Genomic DNA, 18711 nt, shown 5'->3' with positions numbered 1-18711 from the left:
TTTTTTTTCCCCTTTTCTTTAATTTCCATTAAATTGTTATTCTGACTTAGTGCCTCTCACTGGTTTGTTTTCAAACTAGCACAATAATGACTGGGTGTGTGCTGGAAAGTTAATTTATTTTTCTGCATAAGCTTGCTAGGTGTCTGTATTTTTGAGTGCTTGAAGGAGGGATAAAGAGTATATATGGTTAGCAGTGTTAACATTGGGGAAAACCTTTCAAAGGCAGTTTGAAATTCCAGATGATAGGACAAGAAGAAATGACATGCTAACTTTCTTTTAAAGGTGTTTATGAGGGCACTTTTCTGCTATAATCCCAAAGAAGACAGAGCCATTCCTTGCCAGGAAGCTGGGCTGCCATTTAAAAGACGACACGTCCTAGAAGTTGTAAGCCAAGATGATCCCACGTGGTGGCAAGCCAAGCGTGTCGGGGATACCAACCTCAGGGCAGGCTTGATCCCATCTAAACAGTTCCAAGAAAGGTTTGTCAGCAAAGATTACAGATTTTTTTTTTTTTCTTTCACGTGGATATAGTGTCACATTGATTTTGTGCTGGGTTTTTTTCACAGAAAATGAAGGGCACGGTCAAGCCAGGGTAAATACAGCTGCTTAGAGGAAAGTGCTAAAAAGCTGCATCTTCTCCAATTGCATAATAAACTTCCTAGCTTGATTTGGGTAGTTTGCCATTGACTTAATGCTTTGTAGCATGAGGACAGAAGCACTTGCTAAACAAACGTGTATGAAATGAAATGTGGAATATCAGTCTATTGGCTTATGGAGACACTGTATTTCACAGCCTTGTATACTTGCACAGATTTATTGTAACTCTTTTGAATTTATGCCTATAATAATAATAAGGAAAACTTTATCTGATCTTTCTTCTGGCTCCTAAGAGAGTATTTAGCTTGGACCGGGATACCTTCTAGAGCTTGAAGTTTCTCTGTTTTCACAGCAAGATACGTGTATCTTCTAAAGCAAAAATATCCCTCAGTTCTTGTCTTTACAGTACAGAAGTCCTGTATTTGAGAAGGAATCTGTTTTAAGCCACTGGTCTCACTTTGTGATTCTTACTCCACATCACTAGATACGTCATCCTTGGATTGTGGGTGTTAAAGATGTGGGGTATCCAACAGCTGAGCACATCTGATGCTGTTGCCTGCATGCTTTCCATAAGGTTTCTAATTGAGGTCTTGGCTCCACTACATGAAAGCTCCTTTGAAACGTTAGGCAAATTCTGCCTGAGCAGCTGTTTCCTTCTTTCTGGGCATGCATATATGTCAAAAAATGGTGCTGCACTGCTGCACTGCAGTCTTTTTATTTTTTCAGATGTTGTAAACATGTAAAAATGTGGGAATATAGAAATGCTTCGGTATCTGTTTCCCCTGAGTGACTGTATAAATGCCTGAGCAGCATCTTTTGTCTGTTATAAATATTGATCTGTTGCAAAAAAACACTTTGGAAGAAATTGTGATTCCAATTGCCAGCAGTGAGGGGTTTCTTGAGGGCTGGATTTCTGTGCTGGATTGTTGGGGTATTTTTAGTGTTGGATTTTTGGTAGGAGGTGTTGAGCAAATAGGAATTGAGATCTGGTTTGTGATTTTAACACCTAAGGAAATTTTACTTGAGACTCTGTTTGTACATTTTCATATAAGCTGGGTAACTTGGTTTGTTTACTAGTAAATAACAGAAAACTTTAAATTGTTCTGGAAAAAGGTGGATGATTTCTATGTATGCATAGCTGCAATGACTGTTCTGGCCAAAGGTTATCTACTTTTCTTAATGTTGCAAAAAAGATCATGTGGGCAAAAGGGAAATAAAAAAATTGGATTGATAAACTATTGATTTCTGTGCTCTGATATATGAAAGCATAAAATGTTTTAGAATCTTCTCTCTCATTCCCTTACCAGTAACAATCTGTGACTGTCAGTTTTAAAGAAAGTCTTTTAAGTAGTTGAATCAGAGACATTTTAATGTTTTTAAGAAAGAGCACTATTTCATTCTTTATTTTCAATGCTGGGTGTATAACATGCTATAAATCTCTATAATTCTGAGTTTACATATCTAAAATACAATGATTTTCTATTCAGACGACTGATCTACAGAAGAACAACAGGCACTCTGCAGAATTCCAGAACTCCAAAGAAACCATTATGTAAGTCTGTTGTGTTCTTTCAGTGGTGTTTTAACTGATACTAAATTCTCAGTATTTTTCTGTTATTTCAATAATGATGTGTTTGAGTGTATTTTACCACTGATTGATATTTTGAATACAATCTGCCATTGGTTGATATGCATGGACCCAGGCTGCCACAGGGGAGGATTTGGGTTTGAGCTTTATCCAGTGTTGCTAGTGTCTGTTGTTTTCAAAAAACATAGCTGCTTCTCTTCCTGCTCTCAAGAACATGAAGCCTTATATTTAGATGCCTTAAAATTTGTTAGTGTTCACACTTTTTCTATGGTTTGAAACTTGAAAGTTTCAAGAATAACTTAATGCATACTTCTTGAAATTCTTATATAAGTGCATGAAACTACTTTAAATTCATGTGATTGCTCTAAACTCATATGACAATACAGTGTACCTTTAAAGAAGAGAAAAATCACTGGAGCTGGAAATACAATCTATATTTCAGGCTTAATGTTACAGAGCTGGTCTTCTCTGTCACTGAATTAGTCACAAAAAAAAATGCTACTTGTGAGGAAATTGCCAGTAAGTGATGGAAAGCAGAAGATGGTATGGTTATCCCAAAATGTGTTGCTGTTGCTCCTGGGTGCTTCAGCACAGGCACTCTTGATGTGGGGAGAAGCCCTGTGACTGTGTGAAACCAGGATTGTGCTAGGACTGCCACCCTCATGGAGACAAGGAATCAGGAAATTGTCCCTCTTGAGTAGTATAAGTGAATTGGTGCATGATGAGATACAGGTATTGTTACACTACAAGGAGGGAAGATGCTCAATCAAATTATAAAATAGCATTACTGATTTAAATGAAGCTTTTCCAAATTAGTTTCCATTGCATTCAAATTAGGAGGCATGTAATGAGAATTGCTGCTTAAGCTTTATCTCAGATGTTTTTGAGACAATTAAGCTGATAACTGGTTATAATGCTAAATTCCAGCTCAAAATTCTTTAATCAGTTGATGTGGGTATTGTACTGCAGTATTTTTTTTACACTAGAAAAGCCTGTTAAGCAAATCAAACTAGAAGAACCTTCCTTTCCATTTTCTCTAATTTTGCTCAATTATTTATCCATCTTTTAATATCTTCCCAACTCTGCCTTTCATGCTAACTATAGATGATCAGTCTTCTGACAAAGGTAGGTACTCTCCTAACTCACTTTCTATCCAAATATAAACAACCAATGTATTGTCTAAAATACTTGCTACAATTCCAAAGGGAATAGTAGATGTATTGTTCCTAGGACATTTTCTTCGTGAATTATTATTTAAATTAATCTAATTCAGATTGATGACTTTAAGTAATGATAACTTCCCAGTTTGCTTCTGATTGAAGAGAAAAGATTTGTCTTCTGATACATATTTACACATTCTGTAGGTTTCTGAGTGAGGTTCAAAGTTAAATGCAGTCTTTCTAGCTGGTATGTTTAAAAAATAAAGAAGTATTGGGGTTTAACATTTTAGGGCACCTGTACCAATCCAAAGTGATTTGTCTTCATTGTTCATTTGGACTGCTGTGTTATTTTCATTATGAGCAACTGTGTTGGGCTTAAGCAGTTTATATGTCACTGTACCAGACCCCTTCCAAATATCAGGTATTTCCTGTTGAATTCTGTATGCTGTGATTTTTGTTTCACATTACAGTTGCTTCTTGAGGTTCATATTCCAAGCATTAGTATTCCATCACTTTGGTGAAAGTACTAATCATATTCTGTAATTAGAGTATAGCAGTCATGGCCAGCTGTCAAAGCACAAGTCTGAAAGAGCCTACCTTCAAGAGCAGAAAATAGCTCTGATCTCAGCTATGGATTGATGTTATTGCTATTTGTACTTTATCTTATGTAAGCATAATGTTTCAGGAGTACACGTTGGCATTGCTTGATTACAAACCTGCATGCAACTGTTCATTAAAAACCAAAAGCCCTCTCTTGACTGGCACCTTTTGTTAAAGGTTTAAGCTGCATATATTTTTGCTTATGGTTGGGTTTATCCCAGAACCATACACCACCACCTTAAAATGAGTAGAGTTCTGCAGATATTGCAAGGGCACAGGTGCCTAAATGTTAACAAACCAGGTACCCCTCTTTCAGGAAGTGTGAGAACTCGGCAGTTGTCTTAGGATTGCAGTGTATTTTATTGCAGCTAAATATCATGGTTTTGTTATGCACACTTTTAGGGGCCTTGGGGGTGGTTGTAATTTGAGGAGGAATAGATTGGGGATTTGAAACATGTTACTTTACATACAATGCATCTGACCAGAGCATTGTATCTTTTTAATAAAGAATTAATAAGCAATGATAATTTAACTTGGTCAAAATGAAGGGGGTTAGAGTTCCTCTTTGTCATTTCTGATCCCTTTTTTCCAAGCCCAAATGATAATGAAATACCAGAAGAGGCAATTTTCTTACATAATCATACTCATTTATAAAGTTACTCATTAAAAAAAGAGTTCTGTGTTTGTGGAGTCTTCTTTTTTACCTAAGGCTGAGTATCATACTTTTACCAGCAGCACTAATCAAATGTCGTGAATGCTGAAAAGCATAAACTCTGGGAACTGTAAATACCAAGATACAAAATTCTCTAGCTCAATATCAAAGTCAAGGATTTTTTCAAATACAAACCACTAGCCAAGGCAAGTATTGTTTTGGTATCAGTAATGTTTATAGTAAAAAAGTATGTGCAAACAATGCAGGATATTAAATTTCTTTTCCTTGCCAATGAGCCAGACTTGTATCACACGCATTGTCTAAGATATCTCCCTCCTCCCTCTCACTCTCCTTTCCCCTGTCCCCTACCCTGCACTTCCTTGCTTTTTAATTTACAGAAGACTGTGATTGTGAAGGATATTTCAATGGACACTACATAGGTGAGTAACCAAAAACCCCTTACATCTTCCCTAACGCACCCACCCCAAACCAAAATGAAAACAAAAAAACCCCACCAAATAAAACGCCCCAAAAAACCCACTTCCACATTAAAAAATTAAAACTGGACTATGTCTATTAATTTCCCATTAACATTACATTAATAAACTAGATTATCACTGTGAGGAGGCATAATTGGACTTTGGCATAACCAATTCTTGACAGGTTAAGGTTATATGAGGGGTTTTTATTACAGGTTGGGTGCTTGGTTTTCTATCCCATATGCAAACATTTCTCCTCTAATATTAGCATATATGCACTGATTTGATTATAAACGAAATTTGTGGGCATAACTCATATTTGAAGACAATAACTTGTAGCTGAACAAGCTTCAAAATCTGGATAAGTGGAGACATGTCAATATATCTTCTGTTTTTCTGCACAGCTGGTTTACGCAGGAGCTTTAGATTGAGTCGTAAAGAGAAGGAGAACAACGTGAATGAAGGCAAGCAAGCAGAGCAGGCAGATGGAGCTGAGTTCCTAACATATGAAGAAGTCACAAAGTATCAGCAACAGCCTGGTGAACAGCAAAGGCTGGTGGTTTTGATTGGTAAGATACCCAGTTGGTTCAAAATTTTTCATCTTTCTCCCTCTTCCCTTATCCTGCACTTCCAGAAGCTTCCTTTAGATGTTTGGTTCGGGGGTTTTTGTGGTTCTTAAATGTTTTTTCTGATTTTTGTCAGAACTCACTCTTTTATTTTAAATTACATTAAAAACAAAGAAAAAAAAACCAAGGAATCAAACTCACCAAATCCTTGTAAAAATAATGATGCAGGACTATTTCTCATTTTTCTGATTCACTTTCCTTTGGTTGTTACTCCAGCATTTAGTTAGGCTGTCAGAACTACTGATGAAGAGGTAGATGTTAGAATTATCTAACAGGATTTTGCATGCAATTTTAACTCAGCCTGGTGTTGAGCCAGCTTCCCAGGATGCCCTAGAATTCAAAGGTATCTCATAGAACCAACTGCTGAGATTACAGATTTTTTGACTTAAGTGTCTGCCAGAGGATTGTCCAGCAGTTGTTCAAGGAATTCAGTTTGTTCCTGATGATGTTCTTCAAAGCAGAGTATGGCAGACCAGGTCATGAGGTCTCTCATGAAGTGGTTTCTTCAAGCACACTCTGAATCATACTATTTGTGTGAAACTGATACATTTATTTTCTGCTGTATTTCATTTCACACAGAAATCTATCAGTCAGTTTTATTTTATTAGGTTGCTTGGGGGCCAAGTTAAGTGAGCTCAAGCAAAAAGTTGTGTCAGAGAACCCACAGGAGTATGGTGTTGCAGTTCCACGTGAGTAAAATTTACTGACTTGTGTTTGTTGCATCTTTATTCCCTAATTGCTGTCTAATGAATGTGGTGCCATCTGCACTGATGATAAATTGTGTTCTGACTACTGATTTTATGCATATTTATGAAGTACTTCAAATTATTTTTCTCATTGTCATATACTGTGTCTGCCTTTGATAGCTGAATAAATCATTATGTAACTTGGCACACATGCATTTTGGAATTCTGTCAGCTCAGTGGGGTTTTTTTAATTGTGTTTTCCTAAGTGGGCAGATTGCATTTTGCAGTGTCTGTTAAAAGAATGAAAAACCTAATACAGGAAGAAAAAATGGAGTGTGACTTGCAGAGAGAGCTGGTGTGATAAACTAGAATCTTAAGAGTCAGCCAAAACGTTGTGTGTTTAAAAGAGGGTGATTTTTCTAGAGAATAGCATTACAGCTGCAGTTAAAAAAAAAGCAGACAGCAATAAACCAAGTCAAAATTTGGGCAAGATTTTAAGTTATTGATTAGTATATCTAGGCTGTTCAAACAAGCCAGTCAAAGTAATAGAGAAATGAGTGATTCTTGCGTGGCTTTGTGGCTAGAGTTACACTGAGTTTCTTTTACTGGATTATTTTCTAAAAAAAAAGGAATTATCAGACACACACAAAAAAAATCCATTGTTATTTGTATTCCCCAACAAGCTACTTTTTGAATCCAGAAAATTAACATTGAGGGCACTGTTTATATGTTATTTAAGACCTTTAAAAAGTTTTTCAGGCAGACTTCAGTAAGTTAGCAGAAGAACTCAGATGGGTAATTCCTACTTGAATTTAAACACATACAGAAAAAGAATAGCAGACATTACTTTAATGGTCAGGCACAGATTTGTAGAATGATCATCAAAGCTTCTCCTACAGTAATAACAATTACTAAAAGAAATTACACCAAGAGTAAGGGACTCTCATAATTATGCAAACTTCACAGTACTTTGGGAAAACAGCCATCAATATTCTTACTGTAAATTCAAAAGCAGCATAATAGAACTTTATATATGTCCTGGTTTTGTTTTTGAGTTTTCCAAGAAAATGAGAGTCCAGAATTCCAAATAGTTAAGTTACACTGTTTTCTGTAGGATATCCTCTGCTGCATCTACCAGGTGTAAGAAGGATGCTTCCTAATTTCTTTTTGCTAGTTACAGCACTATCGGGAGCAAAACAACTTCATTTTTGGTCATACAGTATTTGGGATTGAATTTAAAACAAAATGATATGGTCTGATTTATATTTTGTTCATTTGAATTTGCCACTGTGTAACTTTCTTGTTGGAGGTCGTGAAAATGTGACTGGAACTAAGTAGAGAAAACGTTTGCAAAGGCTGATATGTCTCCCATGTCTTGCTTCCCTTCTCTTCTAGATACAACAAGGTCAAGGAAAAGTCATGAGAGAGAGGGAGTAGAATACAATTTTGTTTCTAAGCAATCATTTGAGACAGATGTGCAGCAAAACAAGTGAGTTAATTTTAAAATACTGGTATAATTGACTATTTAAAAATATTGCTTGTCCAATCTTACATCATATGAATACCAAAATCAGGTGGCCAGTTGGATTAGCTGTATTAGAAGGGTTCAGCTTTCCAACTAAAAAGCTCTTTATTGAGTCTGGACTGTTAGAGCAAACTCAAAAATTCAGCTAGAAGCCATTTAGCAATAACATTAGTAGGAGGCTCCTGAGTTAGAATTTAAACCTGCATAAGTGCTGTGATTGGTCAGAATTTAATCTAGTGAAAGTAACAGATATTTAGTTGGGCCTGCTCACTCTCTGTTTAATATGATGGGCCAAAAGTTTTATTCACAAGTCTACTTGAAAGTGTGTGGAAGAGTGAATCTGTGGCTATACTGACCATTCTGTGAGCCTGAGTGTGTTTCCTCACAGTTCAGATTGTTAAGTCTCCCAAAAGATGGAAGAATTGCAGTCCATTTCCTTGCCAGCTTTGTTCTATTTTCTGTGAAAAATATCCTTTCTTCTTCCCCTTTTTGTGCTGATTAGCTACTAGTGATACATGAAGAATTGCTACTAAGCAAGGAAGGGGGAAAAAAGTGGAAAAAATTTAAATCCCTACCCATCTACTCCTGATTTTCTGCCTTTCTCCTCCCTGTTTGACTACTGTGACTTCACGAAACAGCTGTTAAATGTTCTAAGTTAAATATTCTTAATATTTTTTGTAGCTGGTATTTAAAAATGTATTGACTTTTTAGATTTGTGGAACATGGAGAATACAAGGAAAATTTGTACGGTACAAGTCTGGAGGCAATCCGATCTGTGATGGCCAAAAAGAAGGTTTGTTTGGTGGATGTGGTACCTGAAGTAAGTTCTGCAGCTTATTTCAAAGAAAGCAAATATGATTTACTGCTGGCTGACAGAATAGGGCTCTTGGGAAAGCAGTGCAGTGGTTACAGTTCCTACATGTCCAGCTGGTACAGCCTGGATGTCTCTTTAGTAGTTGTCACTGTGGGACTTTTCCCTTGCTGTGGGACTGAAGTGCATCACTGTCCCAGCCTGCTCAGGTCCTGGACAGAATACTTAGAAGAGAGTTGTTTTTTACATTCTAGTTCTGGTTTTTAAAAACACTGGCCAACACACACACACAACACACACCCAGGGCTCTCATTTGTAGGACCTCAAAGATACAGGAACAATTTTTGGGTGCAGATATGGAATACAGTAACATTAGGAATCACCCCAGGACACTAGCATTGTAAGCAGTGCCAGTAGACCTGCTCTTAATACCTTCATGCTGTGAGTTAATACTTGAAATTTTGATTCAGATTTTGTAGCTGGGCTAGGAAAAGACTCGTGGTACTACCTCAGATGAATTCCAAGTTTAAGATTTGCAGTGTTTGGCTGCTTGAGAGAAGCAAACCATAATTTGCCCATGAAGTCAGGTTTTTTTATACTTGCCTCAGTATTTTTTGCCATGTCCTCACTCCTTGGAATCACAGTGCAAAGCAAGGCAGGTGTGCTGTTAAGGCCATGTTCCATGCACACAAGAGTGTGTTAGCCACTGGCATGAACCTTTGAAGAGCAAAAGATGGCTGTGGTCAGATGTGTAGTACACAGGACTTCACAGTGTGTCAGCTTGTACCAGTGAAACTACTGAAACCAGTCTGAGTCTGTCATTGACATGCAGCAAAAAGAAGTCTGATAACAAAAAATATCTGTTCACAGGCAGTAAAGCACTTGAGGACTCCTGAGTTTAAGCCTTACGTTATCTTCGTGAAGCCTCTCATTTCAGAAAAGAAAAAACATGTCTTAAAATCTCCCATGTCAGAAGAAATCTCAGCCCCCCTTGTAAGTATTCTCATTTCTAATCTCTTCTTTTTAGCCATGAAAGAAGTATTTGGGCTAGCACTTCTGTTACATGAAAGAGCTACTCTTCCATGACAACAAGAGTTAAAGTGGGACCCTGAGTAGGTCCTGTGCACATACAGCCTTTCAGATGGAACTTTAGAATGGAATTTTTGACTCCTTATATACTCAAGTTTTAAAGTAACATGAAGCCAAGTGCCAGTCTTCCATATGGATCTGGGTACATCATCAAGGCTGCAGCAGGGGAAGTTGTTACTGAACTCAGATAAACCAGTAGTCATTTTACAGTTCTGATGAGCAGCACCAGCAATGGTAATGCTAGCCAGCTATTTCTTATACCTCCAAAGTGACAGCCACACCAGTGTCACACAGTGTTTTAATGGTGTGCACACAAAACAGTATGTGGATGTCTTCTGAGGATCAAACCTAGATCAGCTGCAAATAGGTGATGTGTAAATCTGAACAAAAACAGAGTGCATAATGTCATTACTTTGGTAACTTGAACTTAAATTTATGTTACAGAACTTTGTTCACTTGGTAAGTTTTTGTGTAAGCCCTCAAAATTACTGAACTTGAGACAGTGCATGCAGCATTCCCTTTCAGTTTTTGAGGAGTGTGGTTTCCATGTCTTAGGTTAGGGCAGCAACTCTGAGTACATAAAGTGCAGCATCACCATTTTATGTCCCTCCTGTAACATATTTCCCCCCTTCCCTAAGGTCTCCTGCATTTTTTGGAACAGCTACCAGTAACATACTGCTCCTTGAGCTCAGTTTCAATATCTTCAATACCTTTTCCTAATGGTAGCAGCTTTTGTTCCATGTTCTTTTCTCACAGTAATGACTCATTGTGCTAATATACTTTAAAATGCTAGTAACTAGAAAGACATGCTGTAAATGTCATACCAACATCTTGTGTTGATCAGCAGGATGAAGAGCAGCAGGAAATTATTAATTCAGCAGCATTCATTGAAGAGCAGTATGGCCATTTAATTGACACTGTACTGGTGAAAGAAGATCTCCAGAGTGCATGTAATGAGCTGAAAAGTGTGTTAGAGAAACTAAACAAGGATTCATTTTGGGTGCCAGTCAGCTGGGTTAGGTCATAGCTTGTTACCATGTTTAAGGGAAAGATTGTATAAAAATGTTTTGTAAATACTTGAAATAGAAAAGGGGAATACGTTGAATTTGCTTCAAAACTGCTGGTCTTATCTAGAAGGCAGTACATAAAGACTGTATGAGGAAAAACAACAAAGTCACAAGCTGACACTGCCTTTCTGAGTCAAAATTTTGAATAGCAGCTGTCCTTAAAGAAGTCGATACTCAGACTAAAGAAGCCAGTCCAATCTTTAGACTGTAAATAGTGCATTTTGTTACAATGGAGTTTTGCAGAGGGTCCCACACTTCCAAAGCATTTTCGTGCTGAGACACTGTGGCTAGAAAAAAAACCTCAGAATAAAGTACCCTTTGGGAACAAGCTTTGGAAGAGTGTTCTTTGGAGAGTGGTTACACCGTGTCAGTTACTCTGAAGTTCAACTGGCCAGGAAAACATGCTTCCCTTCACACAGAAGCATTGATTGGAAATCCTTTCCAGTTAAGCACTAAAAACTAGGCCAGCTGTAGAAGGGGGTTTTGTATGTCCATCACACTTCCCAGTACTCCAAGTTGTCTTGCACCAGTGTTAGGCTGCTCATCTGTAGCTTATGCCCACTTTCCCCTTATCTTTCCACTGACACAGGACAAATGCTAAACAACTTGTGAGTGTACCTGTATGGCTGGCCAGCTCATAAAACATAGATTTTTATAGTGTACATGAAAACAACTGCATATGGTTCTAAAATAGGACATTTAAGAAGCTAAGTTTCTGCAAAACATCTTTGCCTGTGCTACCTGATGGGACACAGCCTTAACACCAGTGGAACAGCTCTAAAAAGGGCGCTAAAAGGAGGAGCTGAAGTAATAAATTGCTGTGCTACAGCTCAAAATCATCATCCTTCCAGCATTTATGACTTTTGTTCCAAATCTGGTAAAGGGTTCCAGAGTATCTGATTGGCCTGAAGAAGAAATCTTAACTGGTAAAGGATCTTGTATATAGTTGAGGAGACTTGAATATACAGTATTTTTAAGTGGGTCTTAATAAGAAGATGCAGAGATGGTTCTGGAAGTAGCTGTGCTTTATAATTGGGGGGTGTGAGGGGAGAGCATTGTACAGGTGCATGTTAGCTGTAACTAGTTCCTATTCTCACTTGCCTGCTGAGGTCTAATACTTCCTGTGTATTGTGCCCTTTAAACAAGACCTCTTGGTGTACCAGTCTTGTTCCTTATATCTTAACAGTATGATGTTACTCTTTAAGCAGAACTAAAAGTTGCATATTAAAAGCACATTTCTTACATACCAGTGTCACTGAATCTACATTATGTCTAGCCCAAAAAGTTGTGTAGAAGAGTCACCCCCATCCATCCTCCCCACCCCTATCCATCCTCTCCAAGTGGCAGCTTTCATGGATGGTCCTGCCTGTGAGCGTTGAGGTCCCATTCCCACTGCTACAAAAAAAAAACATTTTCCAGTCAGGTCTCTGCACTTGTCAGTGCTGCAGCCTGGTGGCCTCAGCAAATGTACGAGGACTCCTTCCCGTGCAGTGGACTGTCAGCTCTGCAGCCGTGTTCCAGCAGAGCCACCAAAAGTAATTTGGCTCCTTAGAGAGGCAATTTGTGACAGATGTACCTTGAGCCTATGAAAAACTGAGTGTAATATTCTAAAAACTATTTCAGTAACAGCATTTCAAACTAAGTCATTTTATGAAAATATTAAATGGCCAGATTGATCTCATCCTCAATCTGTATTTCAGGTTACAGACAGATTTTTATAGTCTGAAAGACATAAACATGTTTAGAAGATTCAGATTTAATTTAAATAAAACTAAGAGTCAGAATTTATTTAAAGCAAGGTTGCTATCCTAATATCTTAAAATATTTTGAACGGCTAGCAGTAAGTAAAGCTGTATGTTTGTTTTATGATCTAACAATCAAATAGTAGAAAGATGCATTAAGAGAAGCAAGGCACAAGTTACATATAAGGTACACCTTAAATTTTCAGTAATTTTAATACAAGTTAGCAAAATACAATATTGCCATTAAAAGTGTAAAAGGTAAAAGATAACTTCATAATGGGGTTGGTGACAGATTCATCCTAGTGGAAAGTCTTCCACAGGCAGCACATTTTCTATTAAACTGAGTTTTATCACTGTGGTTGCTGGAAGAGGATGAGGGTTTGGGTTTGCAGAGAACCACAATGAGTGCAAAACCCACAGCCAGGGTGTGAGGCAGCCCAAAGTGATGCTGCCTGCATTTCATCCTGATCCTTGGTGCAAAGTGTGTGAGAACAGCAGAGGGTCACCTACAGGGCATTGTACAGGAAGTGGGGATTTTCCTGACAAATGTTAGAAAATATATCCTCTTCATGACAACCCTAAAATTAACTAGTAAGTCAGCTACTATCTGGGGCCATGTAGCAATTCTGACTTTTTAAAACCATTCAAAATCGGGAAACTATGTCCACTGCTCAGGGTAACTCCTGATGGCCAATTACATTAAGGGAAGTTGGGTGCCTAAAAGCCTCCCATGCCAGCCCAGGGAAGAGAAGCTTTTCAGTAATATTCCAGAAGTGAATATTACCTTATTTATGCTAAGGCAGGAATTCAGCAAAAGTCCATGCTGAATGTCATAAAGCAAGAGCACAATGCTCTAAGCAGCACTATGATTAAATAGTGAAAAATCTGAGAGCTACCAGAAAAATACCTGCAGATAGCAGCAGTGCAGAAGGGGAAAGAGAAACTGTATTTTGTTAATGAATAAAAATGTATTTTGCTAATGAGTTTGTGTTTTGGATCTGCACAACTGATGGCACGTCAACCATGGCACAGATGAGTGCTTGGTATCCCACCCCCACCCCTTTTTTTTGAGTCCCCCCAGTCAGGCAGAACAGCCACCTGTACATTTAGTAAGAGGACAGAATGCCCCACATAAGCCTTCATCCTGCTGTGCTGAAGATTCCGTTAGCTGGACTCCCTGCTTCTCTGTGCTCTTATCCCAAAGACTTGGTGTCTGCAGGATCTTTATGACTAACTCCTCAAAGGCATGTTGCACTCCTTCCTGTGTCTTGGCACTGGTCTCTGGAGGAAGGGGGGGAAAAAAAAATATTTTATCTTACTTGCAGGGAGTATATTCTACTTGGTAAAAATTTATTTTGGGACCACAGAGAAGATGGGAGTTTTTTAATGAGTGAGCCTCCTCTCCATTCTCTCTTATGTTGAATAGGATAAACAGGAGTGCATCCCAGTCTGAAGCATCACATTTTTCCACATAAAAAAACCCCACAGTTCCCCATTTTCTCCATTATGGAGAAATAGAAATTGTTCTCAGGTTGTGACAGTAAATCTAGAAAATAATTATTCCATAATGAAGCTGAGAAGCAAAGAATAGAGAGGGAATTATATGTTGTCCCCCTATGTGTTTCAGTTTCTCCTAGAAACCTTTTCAAGAAGCTTTCTCTGTAGAAACTCGGTTTTTCCCCCATCTTTATATCTTCACATTGTACATTTTATTGTTGCTCCAAGAATACTGTCTTTTATGTAGTTGCAACAGAAACCTGGAAATGAAAGATCAGACAAGGTCCTTGCTGACATCAATAAGGAGAAAAATTCCAGTCTTCTGGGCTCTGAATTAAAAAATCCTGTTAGTTTCAAGAAAATATGAAATTCATGTCTGTACAGTACATGCACTAAATCTGTTTCAGAGAAAAGTGCTTCTAGTTGGAGTCAATGCAGAGCATCTCTGCAAAAAGTTGAAACCTACATCCAAGCATATGAATTACAGCAAAAGGAACCCATATTAATTAGGCATTAAACATATTAACCCATCAACCTGAAATACAATTGCACATTCGTGCTTAGCAATACCAAAATGAACATATGAACACGGAGGTTTTTGTCCCAGAGGTGCATACCTATAAAAAGCAGTGAGTGTTTCCTAGCAAACTGGAGCCCTTCTTTTCTCTCTACTTCACGATCAGGCTGCAGAGACAAATGAAGAACATGACTGAAATAAGCTACACTTGCCACTTTTAACAAGTCCCCAGAAAAGCACCACTGCAGAAATGAGGTTTTGTTGAAAGGGAAGAATGTCTGTAAATATGTATTAATGAACTCAATTTTCCCACTCGATAGCTCACAGCCAGGCTGGCTGTTAGGGGGCCAAACTGAACAGTAGCAACATCAAACCACAGAATCACAGAATCTCCTGAGCTGGAAGGGACCCACCAGGATCAAACTCCAGCTCCTGGCCCTGCACACCACAGCCCCAAGAACCACACCATGTGCCAAATCAGCACGAAATGAACGTGTTGCTATGTTCTGACTCAACTAGAAGCAAGATACATGCCAGAAAGGCACAGCAGTTAAGTCAAAAAGGCCTACCAAAGGTTCTGAAACTGAGCACACTTGGAAGGGGGCAGAGGAGAACCCAGTTCAGAGAGCCACACTGAAAGCTTCTTGTTGCAAGGCAAGAGAAAAGCACCTCACTGGTCAATAGGCATCTAAATGTGTCAGAACACCCTAGAAACAAACAGCAAGCAGTGCAGCTCACAGCCACATCACTGCACACTCTAGAGCCATCCAAATCCCCTTCCCCACCACGTGTCAAAACAGAGTCTGGTCAAAAAGAAAGCAGCTGCTGTGCTGCAGTTAACTTCAGGGTTAGACAGCAGTTTTTGGGCAGACCCTTGCACCATCTTAATGCAACATCATCAATTGCATCCCTCCAGGAAAGTTTCCATTAAAATCTTTCACAATATCTGCTTCTAAAATGGTAGAAGTGGAGCCTTCCCAACTAAGTTGCCCAGTATATTGTCTCCTCACACAACAGATGTGTTACTTACAGCAGTTGTCTCACATTGACACGCTCTGATGAGTAAATAATCCGGGGCAGAATGTAAAAGGATGCATTCCCAAACTGACCTTATCGGTTTTATTGCCAACCAACATCTTCACAGTGTTGCTGTTGTACATTTCCAGCTCATTCAGCCATCCCTGTAGTCCTGTGAAAGTGTCTTTCCTTGTAACATCATACACTGAGAACAGAGGAAAAGGAGCTTTACAGCTGTAGAGTCTTGGACAATGTTTACTTCATTGTGACAGAACTTAGTCCACACTTCCTAACTATAAAAACAAAACAGTACTAGAGAATTACAGAAAGAGGCATCAACCTCCTTCTTCCCAGAGCTGGAACACACTGGGCTGTGCTCACCCAAAGTCACTTGAGGATTACAGAACACAAGCAGCTCTGCGAGTGAAAATCAGACTTACCAAGAGAAATATTCTACCTGTTGGTAGTTCTGAATTGGGCCACACGGAATATTTTAAAACGGGTATTTTGTCACCTAATTTAATGTGTAAGTACATGCACACACTGCTGCTAAAAACATGGACTGAGTTAAAAGCTACTTTTGGGCACTGGTAACTTGATAACTGTAGCTACATAAATCACTAAGGTTTAAAAATCATAGTCAGAAAGAGTATTTTGTACAGCAGGGTAAGGGTTTCACAAGCCCTGAAATTGAGAATCCCTTTGTTTTCTAATTGCTGTTGTCACACAGAAAGGGCCTAGCTATCCATTACCTGTGTACAAACCTCAAGTGATACCATAATCACATCAAAAGTGTCTGGGGGGGAAAAAAAAAAAAGTGAAAACATCATGGGGAAAAGAACACAACACAACCCCTGATTAGCCTTATTACCAGAAAATAATCAAGGTAATAACTACAAAGCTAGTAATTCATCCACTCAACAGCTTGCAGCATGATATCTGTCTTTTTAATTTAAAATGTTTTGAAGCAGCAGTATTTCCTGCCAGTGGTTTTGCATACTCAGTATTTGAGCCAATGAGCAGTAATGTTGTAAAAACCATAATTATTTCTCTGCTGTTCTCAGACAACCTCCTTTTGTAAGAACATGCACATTTAGGAGAAATAAAGACCACGATTTCTGTAATCATGCTTTTCTTCCATTTACTTCGTACCTAAAACAACTCCTTGAGCTCCTCGGTAATAACTGGGAGTCAGAGTTCTAAAGCGCTCCTGTCCTGCTGTGTCCTAGAGAGGGAGGGGGAAAAAAATCCCAAACACACAACATCAAATACATTTAGAACAAAAAAAGGCATTTTAAACTAAACAAGATGAGCAAATTTAAAATTTTCGTGACCAGTAAGGATACATGAAACATTAAGCTACAAGAATGAGGAAAGCAGTCAAAAAACAGCAGCAGCAAATGGCTAAGGGTAGAAAAACACAGAGAGGACTTGATTGAAAGTAAAAAGGATAAGCAGACACCTGTAACATGAGTGAGACAATAGGAAAGTAAAAGGGACTCCAGAGAAATCCATAAAAGACAAGCAGCCACACAGCTAGGTGTAAATGCAGCTGAACTGAAGGAGGTGAGGAGTAACTGATTTTCCAGTGACAGACTCTGCAGGAAAGGAGACAGAGAGGTTCTAAACATCTCCCGTTGCTCCTCTGCCACAAGGAAGACAAATCTAGTTAGACAGAACTACTTCAAGACTGCTACGAACCTAAACAGGTAAGAAATTTAAAACCAGTAGTTTCATTCAATTATTACTGCAGTATGTCTCACTTAAACTCATGAATAAGTAAGAATAAGCAAGGTACTAAGTACAATATAAAATTTTTAAAAAACCCTCAAAACAATAAGGAGGCAACGAATCACACAAATATTTTTGAAAAAAATTTATTTCCTTTTATGTACAGTTTACAATTGATAAACTAACAGCTATATTGTAATTTATTTATTCTTTGTTTAAAAAAAAAAAGAAATTGAAATTGGGAATATACGTACCTAATTCAATTCATTGTTACTAAGGAGATTGTATTTAGGCCCAATTTCTTAATTAGTAATGGCATTTTCTTTCTCGAATACCTATGACCATACACATAAAATCTCTCCTTCCTAAGGCTCTTTCATTCCCCTCAGAAGAATTAAATATTTGTTTTATATTATAAATAACCCTGATCACACAGCTGCAATCTGATTTCAGTCCGCAGATGCTGAAAATACAGCATCAGGAAGTTCAGGACAAATGCTCGAGCTTCCCACTAAATCTGAATGAACCTTTAAAAAGTTCAAGAACTTTCTGGGGTTTTTTGCATGCTTTTAACCAAAATAAAGCATCTGGTGTAGTACACACACAGAGTTGCTACACAGCCCCTACAGGCAATCATCCAGCTCATTACCCAGAGCAGCACCTTCCTGCGGTTTACTCGCCTGCCGTGCTTCTGGGTCCCACAGGCATGGAACGCCCGCCTCCCTCGCACGCTAACATCTTCAGAAGTGTAACACTTCACAGAGCCTTTGAGAAACAGCAGGACAGAGTAGTCAAAGCCTCTATAAAACTGAAGGAAGTCCCAAATTTTGACTAATGAAGCCTTTAGAGTGGGGGGTTTTTTTGCCTGCAACTACTGCTGTACGATCATGACAGACGCTCATTCCACACGCATTGCAGCCTAAGTACATAATCTCGACATGCAGAAGACTTCAGCAAAGACAGAGGAGGAGAAAGAAAGAGGGAGGGGGAAAAACCCACAAAAAGAAGCTCCTGAAGCTTGTACATCTCTCAAAACCCAGCATATTCCCATCTGTCCGGAACAAGACCTACCCATACGGCCAGCTGTACTGCACGGCCCTCCACAACCATTTTCTTCACTTTAAAATCAACACCTAAGACGTAAGAAGGAGAGGCTCGTCAGCAGAACTGTCGAACGCCCGTTCTGGCCGCCGCCTCCTGCCGCCCTCCCGTCCGCACGATCCCAGCTCCCCTCGGGACCCCAACAAGAACAACCCCAGCCCGCGGGCGGACCCCGGGCTCACCGACGGTGGGTTTCAGACGCGGCTCGAAGGAGCGGTGCCGGCAA

At 38.9% G+C, this 18711-nt stretch overlaps 2 protein-coding genes across 6 annotated transcripts in view; one reads left to right on the top strand and one right to left on the bottom strand.

The window, feature by feature from the left end:
- Positions 1-12126, top strand: part of MPP3 (membrane palmitoylated protein 3) — a 25321-nt gene extending 13195 nt beyond the window's left edge. For 3 of the 5 annotated variants that reach the window (XM_017742701.1, XM_017742744.1, XM_017742912.1), the window contains 9 exons: positions 2085-2149; positions 3290-3310; positions 4996-5037; positions 5481-5645; positions 6311-6391; positions 7784-7877; positions 8625-8733; positions 9595-9717; positions 10658-12126. In XM_017742701.1, the coding sequence (XP_017598190.1) occupies positions 2085-2149; positions 3290-3310; positions 4996-5037; positions 5481-5645; positions 6311-6391; positions 7784-7877; positions 8625-8733; positions 9595-9717; positions 10658-10840 (883 nt within the window). In that variant the 3' untranslated portion in view covers positions 10841-12126. The remainder of the gene's footprint in view (positions 1-2084; positions 2150-3289; positions 3311-4995; positions 5038-5480; positions 5646-6310; positions 6392-7783; positions 7878-8624; positions 8734-9594; positions 9718-10657) is intronic. The other 2 variants (XM_017742852.1, XM_008641365.2) reach the window with 2 other exon arrangements.
- A 927-nt stretch (positions 12127-13053) lies between these two features.
- LOC103624556 (ras-related protein Rab-18-B) lies at positions 13054-18710 on the bottom strand (the record flags this gene model as incomplete). Its single annotated transcript, XM_008643853.2, has 6 exons — positions 13054-13903; positions 14737-14803; positions 15746-15858; positions 16806-16878; positions 18456-18517; positions 18668-18710. Coding segments are annotated over 6 exons (558 nt in total), but the record flags the coding sequence as incomplete, so codon positions are not given.
- Position 18711: the final 1 nt, after the last annotated feature.

Source organism: Corvus brachyrhynchos, unplaced genomic scaffold, assembly GCF_000691975.1.
Source record: "Corvus brachyrhynchos isolate BGI_N302 unplaced genomic scaffold, ASM69197v1 scaffold30, whole genome shotgun sequence".
Classification (NCBI taxonomy): domain Eukaryota; kingdom Metazoa; phylum Chordata; class Aves; order Passeriformes; family Corvidae; genus Corvus; species Corvus brachyrhynchos.
This window is presented reverse-complemented; position numbering and strand designations above follow the sequence as displayed.